Raw genomic sequence first — 15,436 nt, 5'->3', positions numbered from 1 at the left:
GGTCCTTGTTCCGACGGGTTCTGCTCTGGCTGAGGTAGGGGCGACCCCTTCCGGTAGCCACGGTGCTGTTTGGTATGAGCGAACCACTATAGTCCGTGCCCTCCAGAAGGAGTCCCAGAGGAAAAACCCCAGTAGGGTAAAAAACCTCCACAGGAACTCCCTGAAACGAAAAGGAGGACACCGGGGTATTAGGACCGTAGATCAGGAAGGCAGGAAAACAAGGCAGATCAGGAACAGACAAGATTCGCAGAAGGATATCAAATAGGAGCGTGACTATCACCAAGGAGTTTTGCAACGCAATGAACAGGCAGTTGGAATCCCTTATATACCCCTGGACAGGAAACAGGAAACAGGAAGTAGAACACCGCCATCTTGGATTGGGGAAGAGATAACAATAGTGAATTAGGTATGTGCGTAAAACAATGCATGCTGGGTAGAGAGGAAGTGGTCAGCATGCTGAGAGGAAAAGAGACAAGTATAAAGTTCCTCAAGTGTAAGGGTTCGGTTTGTTCTGATAACATCGGTAAGTGATTGGCAGGTACTAGACATGCAAGAAAAAATAGATGTTATGCGCAAACTGCGCTAAATGCGGCCATGCCTGAAACCCCCTTCGGGGTCTCATGCTCTGCCGCTTCTGCCCTTACGGCAGAACTTGAAATAGGGCCAGCGGCGAGCGCCGCGACCCCTAGACTGGCTGCCTGGAGCCTCCATGGCTCTTGTCTGGGCCGCGGCAACCTCCGCGACCCGGACGTCGGCCGCGGCGCTCTCCGCGATCCGGGCGCCGGCCGCGGCAGAATGCACGTGCCACGCCGCGGCAACCCGAGCCCGCGGCCGCGGCACTTGCCGCGTCATAACAGTATGCCCCCCCCGAGGCCCCAGGTTTGTGAGGGAAGAGCCGAAAAAAGCGGCGGAGCAACAGAGGAGCATGGACTGACGAGGCATCCTCCCAGGAACATTCACTCAAAGGGTATCCCTTCCAATGAATAAGGTATTGAAGGCGCCCATGAAAAAACCGAGAGTCACAGATCTCTTGAACTTCGTACTCAGGCACATTGTCAACCAACAGAGGAGGGGGACAGGGCAACTGCCTATGAAAAAGATCAGGACGGTAAGGTTTCAGTTGCGAGACATGGACTACAGGGTGGATCTTCCATGTCCGAGGTAGGCGAAGACGCATAGACACTGGGTTGATTTTCTTGAGAATGAGAAAGGGACCGTAAAAGCGGGGTTTGAATTTGTTTTGGGTGAGTCGGAGAGGTAGGAATCTAGAGGAGAGCCAGACCTTATCATGGACCTGATACGGAGGAGCCGCACAGCGTCTCCTATCTGCCATTTTCTTCATGCGGGACTTGGTGGACACAAGGTTGGAATGGATAATTCGCTGTATACCCCGTAGCTGTCGAACGAAGGAGGAGATGGCGGGAAGATTGGAGTTGTCTCTCAGGGGAGTTGGGAAAGCCCTGGGATGGAAACCATAGGAGCCATAGAAAGGAGAGAGTTTAGAGGCACTGTGTAGAGAGTTATTATAGGAGAATTCTGCAAGCGGTAAGTAGGGAGCCCAATTACTTTGTGTAGCGTTACAGAAGCTACGTAAGTACTGTTCGAGACCCTGATTGAGTCGTTCCGTTTGTCCATTGGTTTGAGGGTGGAACCCGGATGATAAGGCTACCTGGATCCCCAAGATCTTGCAGAATTGATTCCAGAAACGGGAGATATATTGAGGACCCCTGTCTGATATAATAACTTGGGGTAGCCCATGTAGCCTGAATATTTCTTGAGTAAAGACCTGACTTAACTCCTTTGCCGTAGGTAACTTTCTCAAGGCTGTGAAGTGGGCCATCTTGGTGAAGGAGTCCACAGTTACCATTATGACGTGGTTTCCCATTGAGGAAGGTAATGCGCACATAAAATCGTGGATATGGTATGCCATGGGCCTGGGGGAACAGGTAATGGGCGGAGTAACCCCACAGGTCTGGTTCGGGGTGTCTTGGCTTGAGCACATGTAGGACAGGATAACACATATGCCTCAGTGTCAGCCTTGAGAGTCGGCCACCAGAAAGAGCGAAGCAAAAGATCTTGAGTCGCTTTCATTCCTCGATGACCTGCAATGGGGGAATCATGGCACATGCGTAAAGCTTCGATTTGCACTGTTTTTGTGGGTAAAAACAGGGCCTTATCATGATAATAGTAGTCATGATCTATGTGCAACTGTGGACGTAACCTTTTTAGTTCTGTTTCGTGTAGACAGGCATATTCAGACTTGACTTGATCTAAAAAGGTCTGTGCTACCCCTATGATTTTATTGTTGTCAAATAAGTTTTGAACCGCAGAATCACCGCACCCAGGATAACGTCGGGGCAGGGCATCCGCCAGAATGTTCTGAGAACCAGGGATGTAGGTGATATAGAAATCATATTGGCTGAAGAAGAAGGCCCATCGAGCCTGCCGGCTGTTTTGGCACTGGAAATTTCTTAAGCACTGTAGATTTCTGTGATCGGTCCGGGCTTCGAAGGGCTCCTTGGATCCCATCAAAAAGTGTCTCCATTCGGTGCACGCGACCTTTAAGGCGAGTAATTCGCGATCTAGTACGGAATAGTTTCGCTCAGAATCAGATAGAATGTGTGATAGATAAAATACAGGGTGTTCTAGGTCATCATCGTCTTGTTTTTGTAACAAGGCAGCCCCAATGGCCCTTTCTGAGGCGTCTGTGACAAGAATGAATTGTTTGCTGGTGTCTGGGTGTCGAAGAATAGGGGCTTGAATAAAGGCTTTCTTTAAGTCCTGAAAAGCTGACTCAGCGCCTGGTGTCCAACAAAAACCTTTCTTTAGGTGCTCTTTTTTGAGGGTTTGGGTAATGAAGCTGGTTCTCTGGGCAAAGTCTGCTATGAACTGTCGGTAGAAGTTGGCTAGTCCCAGAAAACATTGAGTCTCCTTATGGAAAAAGGAGATGGCCAATCCAATATTGCGTGTACTTTGTCTGAGTCCATGGCAACTCCGGTTTGGTCTATACAGTACCCCAAATATTTTACTTCTATCTGATCAAATTCACACTTTTCAGGCTTACAGAACAAATGATGTTGTCGGAGTCTCTCTAAGACTTGGCGGACGTGCTTGGAATGTTCCTCTGTATGAACCGAATAAATTAGGATATCGTCAAGATACACTACCACTGTTTGTTGCAAAAGATCAGAAAAGATAGAATCCATGAATCTTTGAAAGATGGATGGGGCATTAGTGAGTCCGAAGGGCATTACTCTATATTCGTAGTGACCAAAAGGTGTTCTAAAGGCGGTCTTCCACTCATCACCTTCTCTGATTCTTAGTAGATGATAGGCTCCTCGGAGATCCAGCTTGGTGAATCTCTTGGCTCCTCTGACTGCTTCTAAGATGTCTTTGATGAGGGGTAACGGATACCGGTCTTTGATAGTGATCCTGTTTAACCCTCTGAAATCGATACAGGGACGCAGATCTTTGGTTTTCTTTGGTACAAAGAAAAGAGGAGCCCCGGCGGGTGAAGAGGAGGGAGTTATTAACCCACTTTGTAGATTCTCATCTAGGTACTCCTTCAAAATTTGTTTCTCTGGTTCAGTGAGGGAGTACATCCGCCCAAAAGGAACTACAGTGTCTGGCTCTAAAGAAATGGCACAGTCGTATTCTCTGTGGGGTGGCAATTCAGGTCTTTCTGGCTTCTGGAATACATCGATATAGTCCTGATACTGTCTGGGAACTCCCTGTAGGACATTAATGGATCTTCCCACCTGAGAAGGTGCTGTTGAGAGACTTTTTGGGGACCAATAATCCCCGGCCAGATTGCAATGGTGTTGACAAAAATGGGAGGATAACAAAATGGTTTTTGTTTCCCAGTTGATGTAAGGATTGTGCCGTGTAAGCCATGGAATTCCCAGGATCATGACATGGTGTGGTGATGAGATTAAGTCAAACGAGAGAATTTCCTGATGTTTACCGAACTGTAAACAGAAAGTAGGGGTGGTGTATTGTACAGGCCCAGAGGCCAAGAGCGACCCATCAACGGTATGTACCTGTTCTGGTATGTCTTTGGGTATTTGTGTTATCTGTCGTTCTTTGGCCCAGGTTTCATCTAAATAAAGGCCACTGGCTCCGCAGTCCAATAAAGCCAAAGTTCTTGCTTCGCGGCCATCAGTTAAACGGAGGGTAACTAGTAAGAGAAAAAGAGCTGTTCCTTCCTCCCTGGAAGAGCAAATAGAAGTTATATCACGATATCCCGTCCTCACCCTTCTTACTGGGGACGGGAGTTGGCGTTTCCCAAGGGCTTGGTTGGACGAATGGGGCAGGCGCGAATTAGGTGACCAGCTGCACCACAATATAGGCAAAGCCCCTTCCTGCGTCTATGTTCCCTTTCACTGGCGGATAGAGGTCCGCGAGCTGTGTCAATCTGCATGCGCTCTTCCTCGATATTCCCTTTGGATTCAGGGCGGACTTCCTCGGAACGATGGGCGAAGGGACGAGATGGTAATGAGTGAGAAGGCAAACGACTCTTCTTTTTCTCCATTCTTCGTTCATTCAACCGATACTCTATCGTTAGTGCCTGGTCCATCAACCCTTTAAGGTTTTCTATCCTGGCAGAATGTACTAGTTCATCTTTGATGTCCTCTCTTAGACCTCTACGGAAGAGTGTCACCAAGGTACGTTCCACCCAGGTTGTCTCTGCAGCTAATTGTCTGAAACGGGTGATGTATTGTAATACATCTTGACTCCCTTGTTGGACTTCGCAAAGAGCCTCTTCTGCTGACACCTCGAGTCCAGGGCGTTCAAACATCTGTTTGAAAGTAGTGATAAAGGTGGAATAATTAGATAGACAGGGATCGTTTCTGGTTACTAGAGGTGTGGCCCAGGCCAAGGCTGGTCCTGCTAAGGCACTAATCAAATACCCCACCTTGGTCTTATCTTGTACAAATTGCGAGGGGCGAAAGGCAAAGTACACCGTTAAGGCATCCAGGAAATCTTTTAATGAGGTGGGATCCCCGGAAAATCGAGGCGTAGAGGCGGCTACTGCAGGGACATCTGTGGTCCTGGAGGCAAAGGCTTGTCGATAAACAGTATTCTCAGTACGTAGTTGCTGGAGTTCTTGAGCCTGTTGTTGTATCGTCGCCAGTAGGTCCTGGTTAGTAGGTTCTGTGTTTGCCACTGGGTTATCCATAGTTCCGGACTGCAACTGGAATTTTGGGCGTTGCAATCTGTCGCGGTTTTCAATGGTCTTACCCTCGCAGCTGAGAGGTGTAGGGGAACGGTCCTTGTTCCAACGGGTTCTGCTCTGGCCGAGGTAGGGGCGACCCCTTCCGGTAGCCACGGTGCTGTTTGGTATGAGCGAACCACTACAGTCCGTGCCCTCCAGAAGGAGTCCCAGAGGAAAAACCCCAGTAGGGTAAAAAACCTCCACAGGAACTCCCTGAAACGAAAAGGAGGACACCGGGGTATTAGGACCGTAGATCAGGAAGGCAGGAAAACAAGGCAGATCAGGAACAGACAAGATTCGCAGAAGGATATCAAATAGGAGCGTGACTATCACCAAGGAGTGTTGCAACGCAATGAACAGGCAGTTGGAATCCCCTTATATACCCCTGGACAGGAAACAGGAAGTAGAACACCGCCATCTTGGATTGGGGAAGAGATAACAATAGTGAATTAGGTATGTGCGTAAAACAATGCATGCTGGGTAGAGAGGAAGTGGTCAGCATGCTGAGAGGAAAAGAGACAAGTATAAAGTTCCTCAAGTGTAAGGGTTCGGTTTGTTCTGATAACATCGGTAAGTGATTGGCAGGTACTAGACATGCAAGAAAAAATAGATGTTATGCGCATACTGCGCTAAATGCGGCCATGCCTGAAACCCCCTTCGGGGTCTCAGGCTCTGCCGCTTCTGCCCTTACGGCAGAACTTGAAATAGGGCCAGCGGCGAGCGCCGCGACCCCTAGACTGGCTGCCTGGAGCCTCCATGGCTCTTGTCTGGGCCGCGGCAACCCCCGCGACCCGGACGTCGGCCGCGGCGCCCACCGCGACCCGAGCGCCGGCCGCGGCGCTCTCCGCGATCCGGGCGCCGGCCGCGGCAGAATGCACGTGCCGCGCTGCGGCAACCCGAGCCCGCGGCCGCGGCGCTTGCCGCGTCATAACAAGTTGGAGTAACCCATGCATAGCCCCTCCTGTCAGCCAGTGCTTAATTTGTCAAAAACATAAACGACAGGGCACTTGTGAGGAGGCCACTGCAGCTTGCCCCCCCATTTCACTTGCCAGCACTGGCAATGACAGTATCCACACAATCACTAACTATTAAACTCCTACATGTGTGATGATTCAGACTATTACAGGCCACCCAAAGCTATAAGATTGGTTTGGGTGTAAATGTTAGGTTAGTCATTTTAATGTATGTTGGATTATTAAGCAACTGTTTGTGTCACAAAAAGACAAAAAGCGCCAACATGCAGCAGATTGCATTCAGTGCCAATGTTGACAATTAAGTGCTGGTGCCAAGCATTGGAAACCACAGTCTAAAATTAAGCACTGTTGTCAGCTTACCTGTAGCCAGATAGCACAGAACAGCCCTTTTTGACGCTGATATTTTTGCAAGAATCAAAATGTCTGAAGGTCTTGTGTTTCAAACATCCACATGCATAAGTGAAATCAGTCATAATGGCTATAAACCCCACAGAAAGGTAATCAAATGATAGCAATGCCTTTGAAAAGAACATGTTTTCCCCAGCTAGCATGGCGTTGTACTCTTTGAATGTGGTGTGCCTTTTGAGGAGATACACCAGTGCCTCATGGGATATTGCCAGCAAACTCTTGCGACCATTCCAGGGCCCCTCAGGAACTCCTTTGTCCTAAACTAGGTAGGACATGATACCCAGTTTAGGACATGGTGCAGAGAGGGCAAGAATGTACCATGTATTAGCATATATGGGACATTTGTGCTCTCCACAGCTGCTGTAGCACAGCGAGTGGTTTTGCTGCGCTGCATTGCTTCAAATAATAGTAAATCTAGGTCTAAGAGTCTTTAGGTATAGTAAGTGTGGGAAATGGTCACCCTGTTGCAGTACCCACCCTCCACACACACTTTTTGGCTGGTTTCTGGATGCAACTTGGACTGGAGTGCTCTGGGATCCTACTAACTGGGTCCCCAGTGGAAGTATTCTTTCCCTAAAATTGCAAAGGTATTGATACAATTGGCAACATCTTTAGCTGCCACTATAAGTCCCTAGTAAATGGTACTCAGATGCCCAGGGCATGGGGTACTAAGGGTAGGCCCCCGAGGGCACCAGCACAGATTGTGCCACAATCATGGACCATGAATCCAAGTGCACCCAGCATTGCCATTGTAGGCTGAGTATCCTGGTGCAATCCTAAAATGCAATCTTGACATGACACACAGCCTGTGTGCCCTGTCCACTACACCCTGCATGCAATATAGATAAGCCACCCCTCTGGCAGGCTTTCCAGTCCTAAGACATGGTGCACTATAATGCATGTGTGGGCATAGATGCATGAGCAATATGCTCCACTGTGTCCTTGCCAAACCTGGGACATAGTAAGTTAACAGGACAGCCATTTTAAATGCATGTGCTGGATACTGGTCAGTACGACTTTCAGAGCTATTTGATGGCCACTCTGAACCCTGGGATGTTTGGTATCAAACAACCAGGAATGATAAATTCAACTGGTACCAGTATTGGTTTATTGCAAAATGTATCCAGGGGCCACCTTAGAGGTGACCCCTGCAAAGCGAACTAACCCTGGTGTGGTTGCTGGCCGGTCAGAACCAGCCTGTGACCACCAGACAAGATTCTGGAACCCTAGGGTGAGAGCTTCAGCTCTCCGGTTCCCAGAACAAAGCCCTTCCGGGTGGAGGAGTCACACCTCCATCCTCAGGAATGTGCACTGCACTACTAGCGAGCTTCATAGAGCTTACCACCTTTGAATCTCGACCCCCAGGCCTGCTGCTAGCAGCAGATGGCTGTTCCATTGCAAACCCCAACTTTTGGTGAGAGCATCAGGGGAAAAACACACGAAGGACAGCAGGAGTGGCCAGCCCCCACTTGCACCACCCCTAAGGTGTTGCATGCAAGGTGAACCCTCCATTTCATTTTCCTCCATCTTGCATGGTAGAAAAGCAGCCAATCAGGGATATGGAAGTGACCTTCGCCCACAGGAAGTAGTCATTTAGTGGGTGTAGCCACCCTAAGGCAGATGGCCAATTAGCCAACACTAGGTACCCCCTAAACACCCACTAAGTATAGTATTTAGTGGGCACCCACTAAATATAGTATTTAGTGGGCACCCATTAAATATAGTATTTAGTGGGCACCCCTAGAACAGAGATTTAGATTCCAAGGATACAAGAAGACCAGCAACAAAGAAGACCCAAGGCTCGAGAACTAAACTTCTGTTACAACAAAGAAAAAGGTGCCAAACCCTGCCTGCTGCACCCAGGACTCGATAATCACCACTGGGGGTTGCTCAGACATGGGACAGACTCTGAAAACCCCCATAGGACCTCAGCTCTTCTGAAAATTACCTAAGATCTCCCTTCAGATTGATGGCACCACTCTTTTGCACCAAAGACCAATGAAGTCTAGTTAACAGATTAGCTGCTGACCAAGGAAACAGATGCCACAGCTTGGCCAAATTTCACCCAATGAAACCAGAAGATAAATCCTGAAAGTGTGCCACGTTTAGTGATAATGCAACCTCTAGTGACTGAACGGTGCACATAGCCCGGGGTACTGGCCCCCCGACATTGGACACCAAGAAGGACAGTCCACTCCGGACTGAAAAAGGATCATGAGGAAGCCCCAGTCAAGGGAGTTCAGAAAGCATCAGGACCTCCCACCAGAATGACCCTGCTGACCTGCAAGTGACCCTCAAAGTGACCTACTTCCTGCTTCCAAAGCACCTCTGTGCACAGCTCTTGGCTCACTGATTCGCTTTGCACCTGGCCGTCCTGTGCCTTGCACCAAAGATCCAGCTGTGTTCTAAGGGTCCCCTACCTCTTGCAACCTTGACACGCCAAGGGGACCCACCAGACTCACCTCGTGTCCACCTATGCAGTGCTCTTCCACGTGGTCTCCCACAGTGGCCTCGCACCAGCTCAAAAGACTTTCTGCAGTTGATCCTGCTGAAACTGGAAGTCGCCCAAACTTCTCCCACTGGTCAACAGGGCTCACCGATGAGCTCGACCTACAATCAAGAAGAGACATTGGCAAACGCATTGCCTGATTTTATATCCATTTCTAAAGTATTTTTCAATTGATTCCTATGGTGCATAATTACAAACAGAACTGAGACATTTAATAAACTTTGAAAATTCATAACATAAAAAGTACTTATCCGATTTTGATGATCTTGGTCTTAAAAATTGTATAAAAATCTGAAGTATCTTTGTGAATTGGTCTTGAGTTATTCTTTTAAGTGGGTGTCTTGCTTTATCAATACTGTGAATACAACAAATGCTTTGCATATCTCCAAGATTGGCCTGACTGCTCAACCAAGCTACTATAAAAATTAGAGCATTAGGTGGTCTAGTTTTTACCTCTGTAAACCAATGTGTGGTTGCCCTTTACCCTCTGCACAGTGCCCCTAGTTGTGCACACTACATAGTGAGCCAGCCTCCTAAAGTATGGGGTAAAGATAGTGTTTGGTACTCATCTCAACCGTTATCATTGGTTTTAGTCCAAGGTATGAGTATTTGCTAGTTACCACATAGCCCACTGCACCTGTTTTGTGAAATGTGAAATATAACCACTCACACATCTGACACCTCTGTTCTCCCTTCAGATCATGGACGACATCAAACTTGGGATCCAGTATGCCTTCCAGACCCGCAATTCGCTCACCCTGGCAATCAGTGGTTCTGGGCACTGTGCAATGGAAGCAGCTTTCTTCAATTCTCTTGAACCTGGCGAGACTGTGCTTATTGCAGTGAAGGGCATCTGGGGTGAAAGGGCAGCTGACATCTGTGAGAGGATTGGTAAGTGAACTGGCTCAAAGATGAGAGCAAAAGTATGCAGTAGAAGTTTGCCTTTGTAAGACGTTTCACAAAGAGGAGCTTTGCAAAGATAAATAAGGAGGCTTCTTGGGTTATGAGGACCCCACTGAAAGAGGATCTACAAAAGAAAGGATGGAAAGAACTTAATGAATTTAGGTCAGAGTATAAGACCAGGCAGCTCTGTGCACACCCACCTGCTGGGTGATATATGACTTCCCTTCAAAACATCAAATTGCCTCTTTGTTGGATTGGAAGGGGCAGCAAAACATGCTTTGACTAATGGAGGAAAAGTCCTTAAACTGGCCACATATGTAAAGACTACCATCCATGAGACTAGGGAGTGGAATGAAATTGGAGCGTGATGGTGTATGAATGTTTTGTAGTAGTGAGTAGAGCTTAAATATGGCAGTAGAAGCTCCATGGTGAAAGGTAGCCTTCATAAGGGTCAAAAGAACAGAACAGCACTTAGAAGGGAAGTTTAACAAGCCCACCTTTAAAAGTCGAATGGGCCCCCTTGTGATCGGCGAGGGGATGAGCTATTACTCTTGCCCTCTGTGCAGCGAAACAAGTTATACTGTCTAAATGAGGAACCAATAAAGAACAGACAAAACTGGATTGGCAGCATAAATTGAGGACTCCTGGGCATGGAGAGGCTAACGGTGGTGGAATGCAAATTGCCACAATTTGACAAGACATGAAGACCCTGTATACCTTTCCAACCTCAGGAGTTCAGGTCCAGCTTACCTACGAGTACTCTGCCTTACACAGAGGAAACATGGCATTGAGATGTCCTTGTTTGGAGTCTCCAACCTATGGCCTGCAGACATCACATATCTCAACACTAGGAGTTGTTGAGTAGATCCCTACTACTTTCCCCTTGACAACTCAACTTCCTTTCTACACTCCTACTAGCCTCCTCTTTCCATTTCCTTTCTTAGGTTCATCTATACTCTTATTCTGCCTCACCAGCCCATGGATGTAGGTGAGAGGTTTATATGTTTCATTATCTTTCCTTTTGAAAACTCTGTAAAACAGTTGTAAACCTTAAAAGTCGAATGAGGACATATTGGCTTTGCCAATGCTTGTGTGCACTAGTATGCCTATATCACAATTCACAAATGCTGTGAAAACTCTTATGCATGCATATATGTCAGCCACTGTGGAATGGTAAGACAAACTATTTGAAAATGCCACTATGCAGGTACGCAATGGGCACATGTTCTGATGCATGCACATATACTAATCACGAAGCATGCACGTTGGTGCACCTGAAATTATTTTTGCATTATTTACTAAACTAGTTCAACAAGATGGACAACCATGTTGGAAGGGAAATGTAAATATAAAAAAGATAATAATCAGCAATGCCAACAGGTCTGACTTAAAACTGATCAATTTGTGTTATTGAGTATGGGTGCATGAGTGAATGGAAGAACAATTTCATGAGCGGAGGAATGGATGTATGAGTGCAAAGATAGGTGACTAAGTCCATAAATGATGTGAAGTTGAGCATATGGCTGGATGGATGAGTGACTACATGGTTGGAAACACCCATATGCCAGACCTATTGGCTTTGCTATTATTTCCTTAAAAGATTATAAATTGGGGTGGATGATACTAAACAGCAAGTAATACTCTCACTATTCTTGTTTGGTCCAGTGTTAGAAATGGGGTCTTTGGTTGGCAGTCAGGTTACCCCTGTCCAAGCAAGGACCCTCACTCTAGTCAGGGTAAAAGAGAATCACCCTCAGCTAACACCTGCTCACCCCCTTGGTAGCTTGACACGAACAGTAGGCTTAACTTCAGCGTGCTAGGTGTAAAGTATTTGTACCAACACACACAGCAACTAAATGAAAACACTACAAAATGACACAACACACGTTTAGAAAAATAGTGAATATTTATCTAAACAAAACAAGACCAAAACAACAAAAATCCACAATTCACAAGTCAAGTTATCACTAAAAATGCAAAAAGAGTCCTCATGTAATTTTAAACACACACTAACGCTGTTAGTGTGAAAATGTACCTTGGGCGCGTTAAAAATAACCGCGCATGGGCGAGTGTGTGTCAAAAAGGGTTTGCAATGCATTAATTTCACTCACAAGCGAGACCTTGCATTGTTCCTCCTTTCGTCGGGTCAGCGTGCGTCGTTTCTTCTCTCCGCAGGAGAGTGATGCGTTGATCCGGTCAGCACTCTCGGATTCAGGCAGGCCTTGCATCGTTTTTACATGCCCAGCAGTGTTTGTGTCGGAAATCCAGCCGCACGATGAAACGAAAACCACACAGCCTCCGTCAGCGATGCTGTGCGTCGTTTCCCCAGCCCCAGACATCGATCTTCGGGTTGCGTTGCAGACGAGTGCCGATTTTCAGCCATGAAGCTGGCAGCACATCGATTTTTCAGCAGCAGATCAGAGTCGCGTCGACCTTTTCCTCGCACGGCGGTGCATGTGTGGATTTCTCACTGGTAGGCTGCCAGCTTCTCCTTTCAGGGTCCCAGGAACTGGATGGGCACCACTTGGCAGAGTAGGAGTTTCTCCAGAGACTCCAGGTGCTGGCAGAGAGAAGTCTTTGCTGTCCCTGAGACTTCAAACAATAGGAGCCAAGCAATAAAACAAGCCCTTGGAGAGTTCTTCACAAGATGGAAGGCACACCAAGTCCAGTCTTTGTCCTCTAGCACAGGCAGAAGCAGCAACTGCAGGATAGCTCCACAAAGCACAGTCACAGGCAGGGCAGCTCTACTTCCTCAGCTCTTCACCTCTTCTCCAAGCAGAGGTTCCTCTTGGCTTCCAGAAGTGTTCTAAAGTCTGTGGTTTTGGGTGCTCTTCTTATACCCATGTTTTCCTTTGAAGTAGGCCTACTTTAAAGCAAAGTCTGTCTTGATTGTGAAATCCTGCTTTGCCCAGGCCAGGCCCCAGACACTCACCAGGGGGTTGGAGACTGCATTGCATGAGGGCAGGCACAGCCCTTTCAGGTGTGAGTGACCACTCCTCCCCTCCCTCCTAGCACAGATGGCTTATCGGGAAATGCAAACTACACCCCAGCTCCCTTTGTGTCACTGTCTAGTGTGAGGTGCAACCAGCCCAACTGTCAAACTGACCCAGACAGGGAATCCACAAACAAGCAGAGTCACAGAAATGGTTTAATAAAGAAAATGCTCACTTTCTTAAAGTGGCATTTTCAAACACACAATCTTAAAATTAACTTTAGTAAAAAACGTGTTTTTAAATTGTGAGCTCAGAGACCCCAAACTTCACATGTCTATGTCTATGTTAAATCATATTTAAAGGTAGCCCCCATGTTAACCTATGAGAGGGACAGGCCTTGCAACAGTGAAAAACGCATTTAACAATATTTCACTGTCAGGAAATATAAAACACATTACTATATGTCCTACCTTAACCATACACTGCCCCCTGCCCTTGGGGATACCTAGGGCCTACCTTAGGGGTGCCTTACATGTAAGAAAAGGGAAGATTTAGGCCTGGCAAGTGGATACACTTGCCACGTCGAATTTACAGTTAAAACTACACACACAGACACTGTAGTGGCAGGTCTGAGACATGATTACAGAGCTACATACGTGGGTGGCACAAACAGTGCTGCAGGCCCACTAGTAGCATTTGGTTTACTGGCCCTTGGCATCTCTAGTGCACTGTAATAGGGACTTACTAGTAAATCAAATATGCCAATCATGGATGAACCAGTTACATACACATTTTGTAAAGGAGCACTTGCACTTTAACACTGGTTAGCAGTGGTAAAGTGCCCAGAGTAACAAAAACAGTAAAAACAGAGTCTAGCACACATCAACAACTTGGGAAACAGAGGCAAAATGTTAAGGGAGACCACGCCAAGGATGAAAAGTATAACATCCAGTAAATATTTCAGTAATGTAAACTTGAACTCAACCCCTGGTAGCTGTGGCCAAATGTAAGAAAATGTAGAAAGCATTTAAAAGCACCCGAATAGTTAAAAAATCAAAAACACAATGCAATAAAAATCCACTACAATTTATAAAAACCAATAGAAATTTAATGAACACAATGACACCAAATAAGAGTTTCTAGAGATATGAATTTTTAAAGTTTCAAATGAAAATAGTGACAAAAAGCATTAAGTGCCAAATCCGGCCATCTGGGTGTACTTGACTGGGAGCTACGTGCCAATTTAGGCCAACCATGATAGAACACTGTAGGAGGCTGGCCTGGTTTGTAGTGGGTACCTTGGGTACTTGCACCTTACACCAGGTCCAGTTATCCATTGTTAGTGAATGTGGTAGTGTTCTAGCAGCTTAGGCTGATAGAGGTAGCTATGGCAGAGCACCTTAGGCTGAACTAGGAGACATGGAAAGCTCATGCAATACCACTTATAGTTACACAGCACTTATACACAAGTAAAGACAATACTCAGTGTTACCAAAAATAAAGGTATTTATTTGGGTGACACAGTACCAAAAATATCTTAGAGACAATGCTCCTTCTGGAGGTAAGTATTATACACAATATATATACTAGATATCCAAACAAGTAAATAGTCATAGAACAATACAAACAGTAGGACATCCTATAGAATGCAATCGGAGAAAATAGGTATAGTGGCAACACAAACCATATACTAAAAAAGTGGAATGTGAATCACAAATTCCCCCCTAGACAATTGTAGTGTCTGCAGAATCGCTGGGAGAGTAAGAATACAGTAAAGGTAAGTAAATTACCCCGCCACAGAGCCCAGAAAAGCAGGAGTAAAGTACTGCAAGTTTCCTTAGGACACACTACACCTCGTTGTTGGGATTGTGCAGCAGCCAGCCATGTCTGCAAAGAGCAATTGCTGGATTATTGGACCTGAAGACCTGCAAAGGAAGGGGACCCAGTCCAGAAGTCGAAAAAAGTTCCAGGAAGGACAGGAGCCCCTGCCAACCCAGAAGAGGGTGCAAAAGAAGAGTCCTCTGTTAGTTGAAGACTGCAGAAATGCACCCTAGGAAGATGCCAGCGGGTTCCTGCATGATGCAAAAGATGCCCGTGGCGTGAAGATCATTGCAGATGAGATTTCTTGTTGGAAGGCGCCAACAAGCCTTGGCTACAACAAAAGTGCATTTTTCATTAAAATGGCACTGATTGGACCCAGGGGGGATCTTGGGGCCTCAACTCTGTGTGAGGAGGAAGATGGGGCTCTCAGCAATTTAAAGAGCCCTCAGGATGCCAGCCAGCATCCCCAGAAGCCACAGAATCTGGGTTCAAAGGAGGTGCAAAATGCAGTTGATGCAGCACAACAAAAGAAGGTCCCACACCGCCCTAGAACAACTCAGCGAGTTGAGCATCACGGGGTGGAGTGCTGGGGACCTGGGCCAGGTTATGCCTGAAGAAATTTTGCAAAGAGTGCACAGAGGCCTTAGGAGGCGAAGAAGACACAAAACACAGG

At 46.9% G+C, this 15,436-nt stretch overlaps 1 protein-coding gene across 1 annotated transcript in view; it reads left to right on the top strand.

Annotated features, from left to right (window-relative positions):
• The window catches only part of AGXT (alanine--glyoxylate aminotransferase), an 879,854-nt gene that overhangs the window by 95,052 nt on the left and 769,366 nt on the right, over positions 1-15,436 (top strand). Inside the window, exon 2 of the mRNA XM_069213665.1 lies at positions 9,805-9,997. Coding sequence (XP_069069766.1) covers positions 9,805-9,997 — 193 coding nt within the window. The remainder of the gene's footprint in view (positions 1-9,804; positions 9,998-15,436) is intronic.

This window comes from Pleurodeles waltl, chromosome 11 (genome assembly GCF_031143425.1).
Source record: "Pleurodeles waltl isolate 20211129_DDA chromosome 11, aPleWal1.hap1.20221129, whole genome shotgun sequence".
Lineage (NCBI taxonomy): Eukaryota > Metazoa > Chordata > Amphibia > Caudata > Salamandridae > Pleurodeles > Pleurodeles waltl.
Note: the sequence above shows the minus strand (reverse complement) of the source record. Positions and strands in the feature narration are given on the sequence as shown.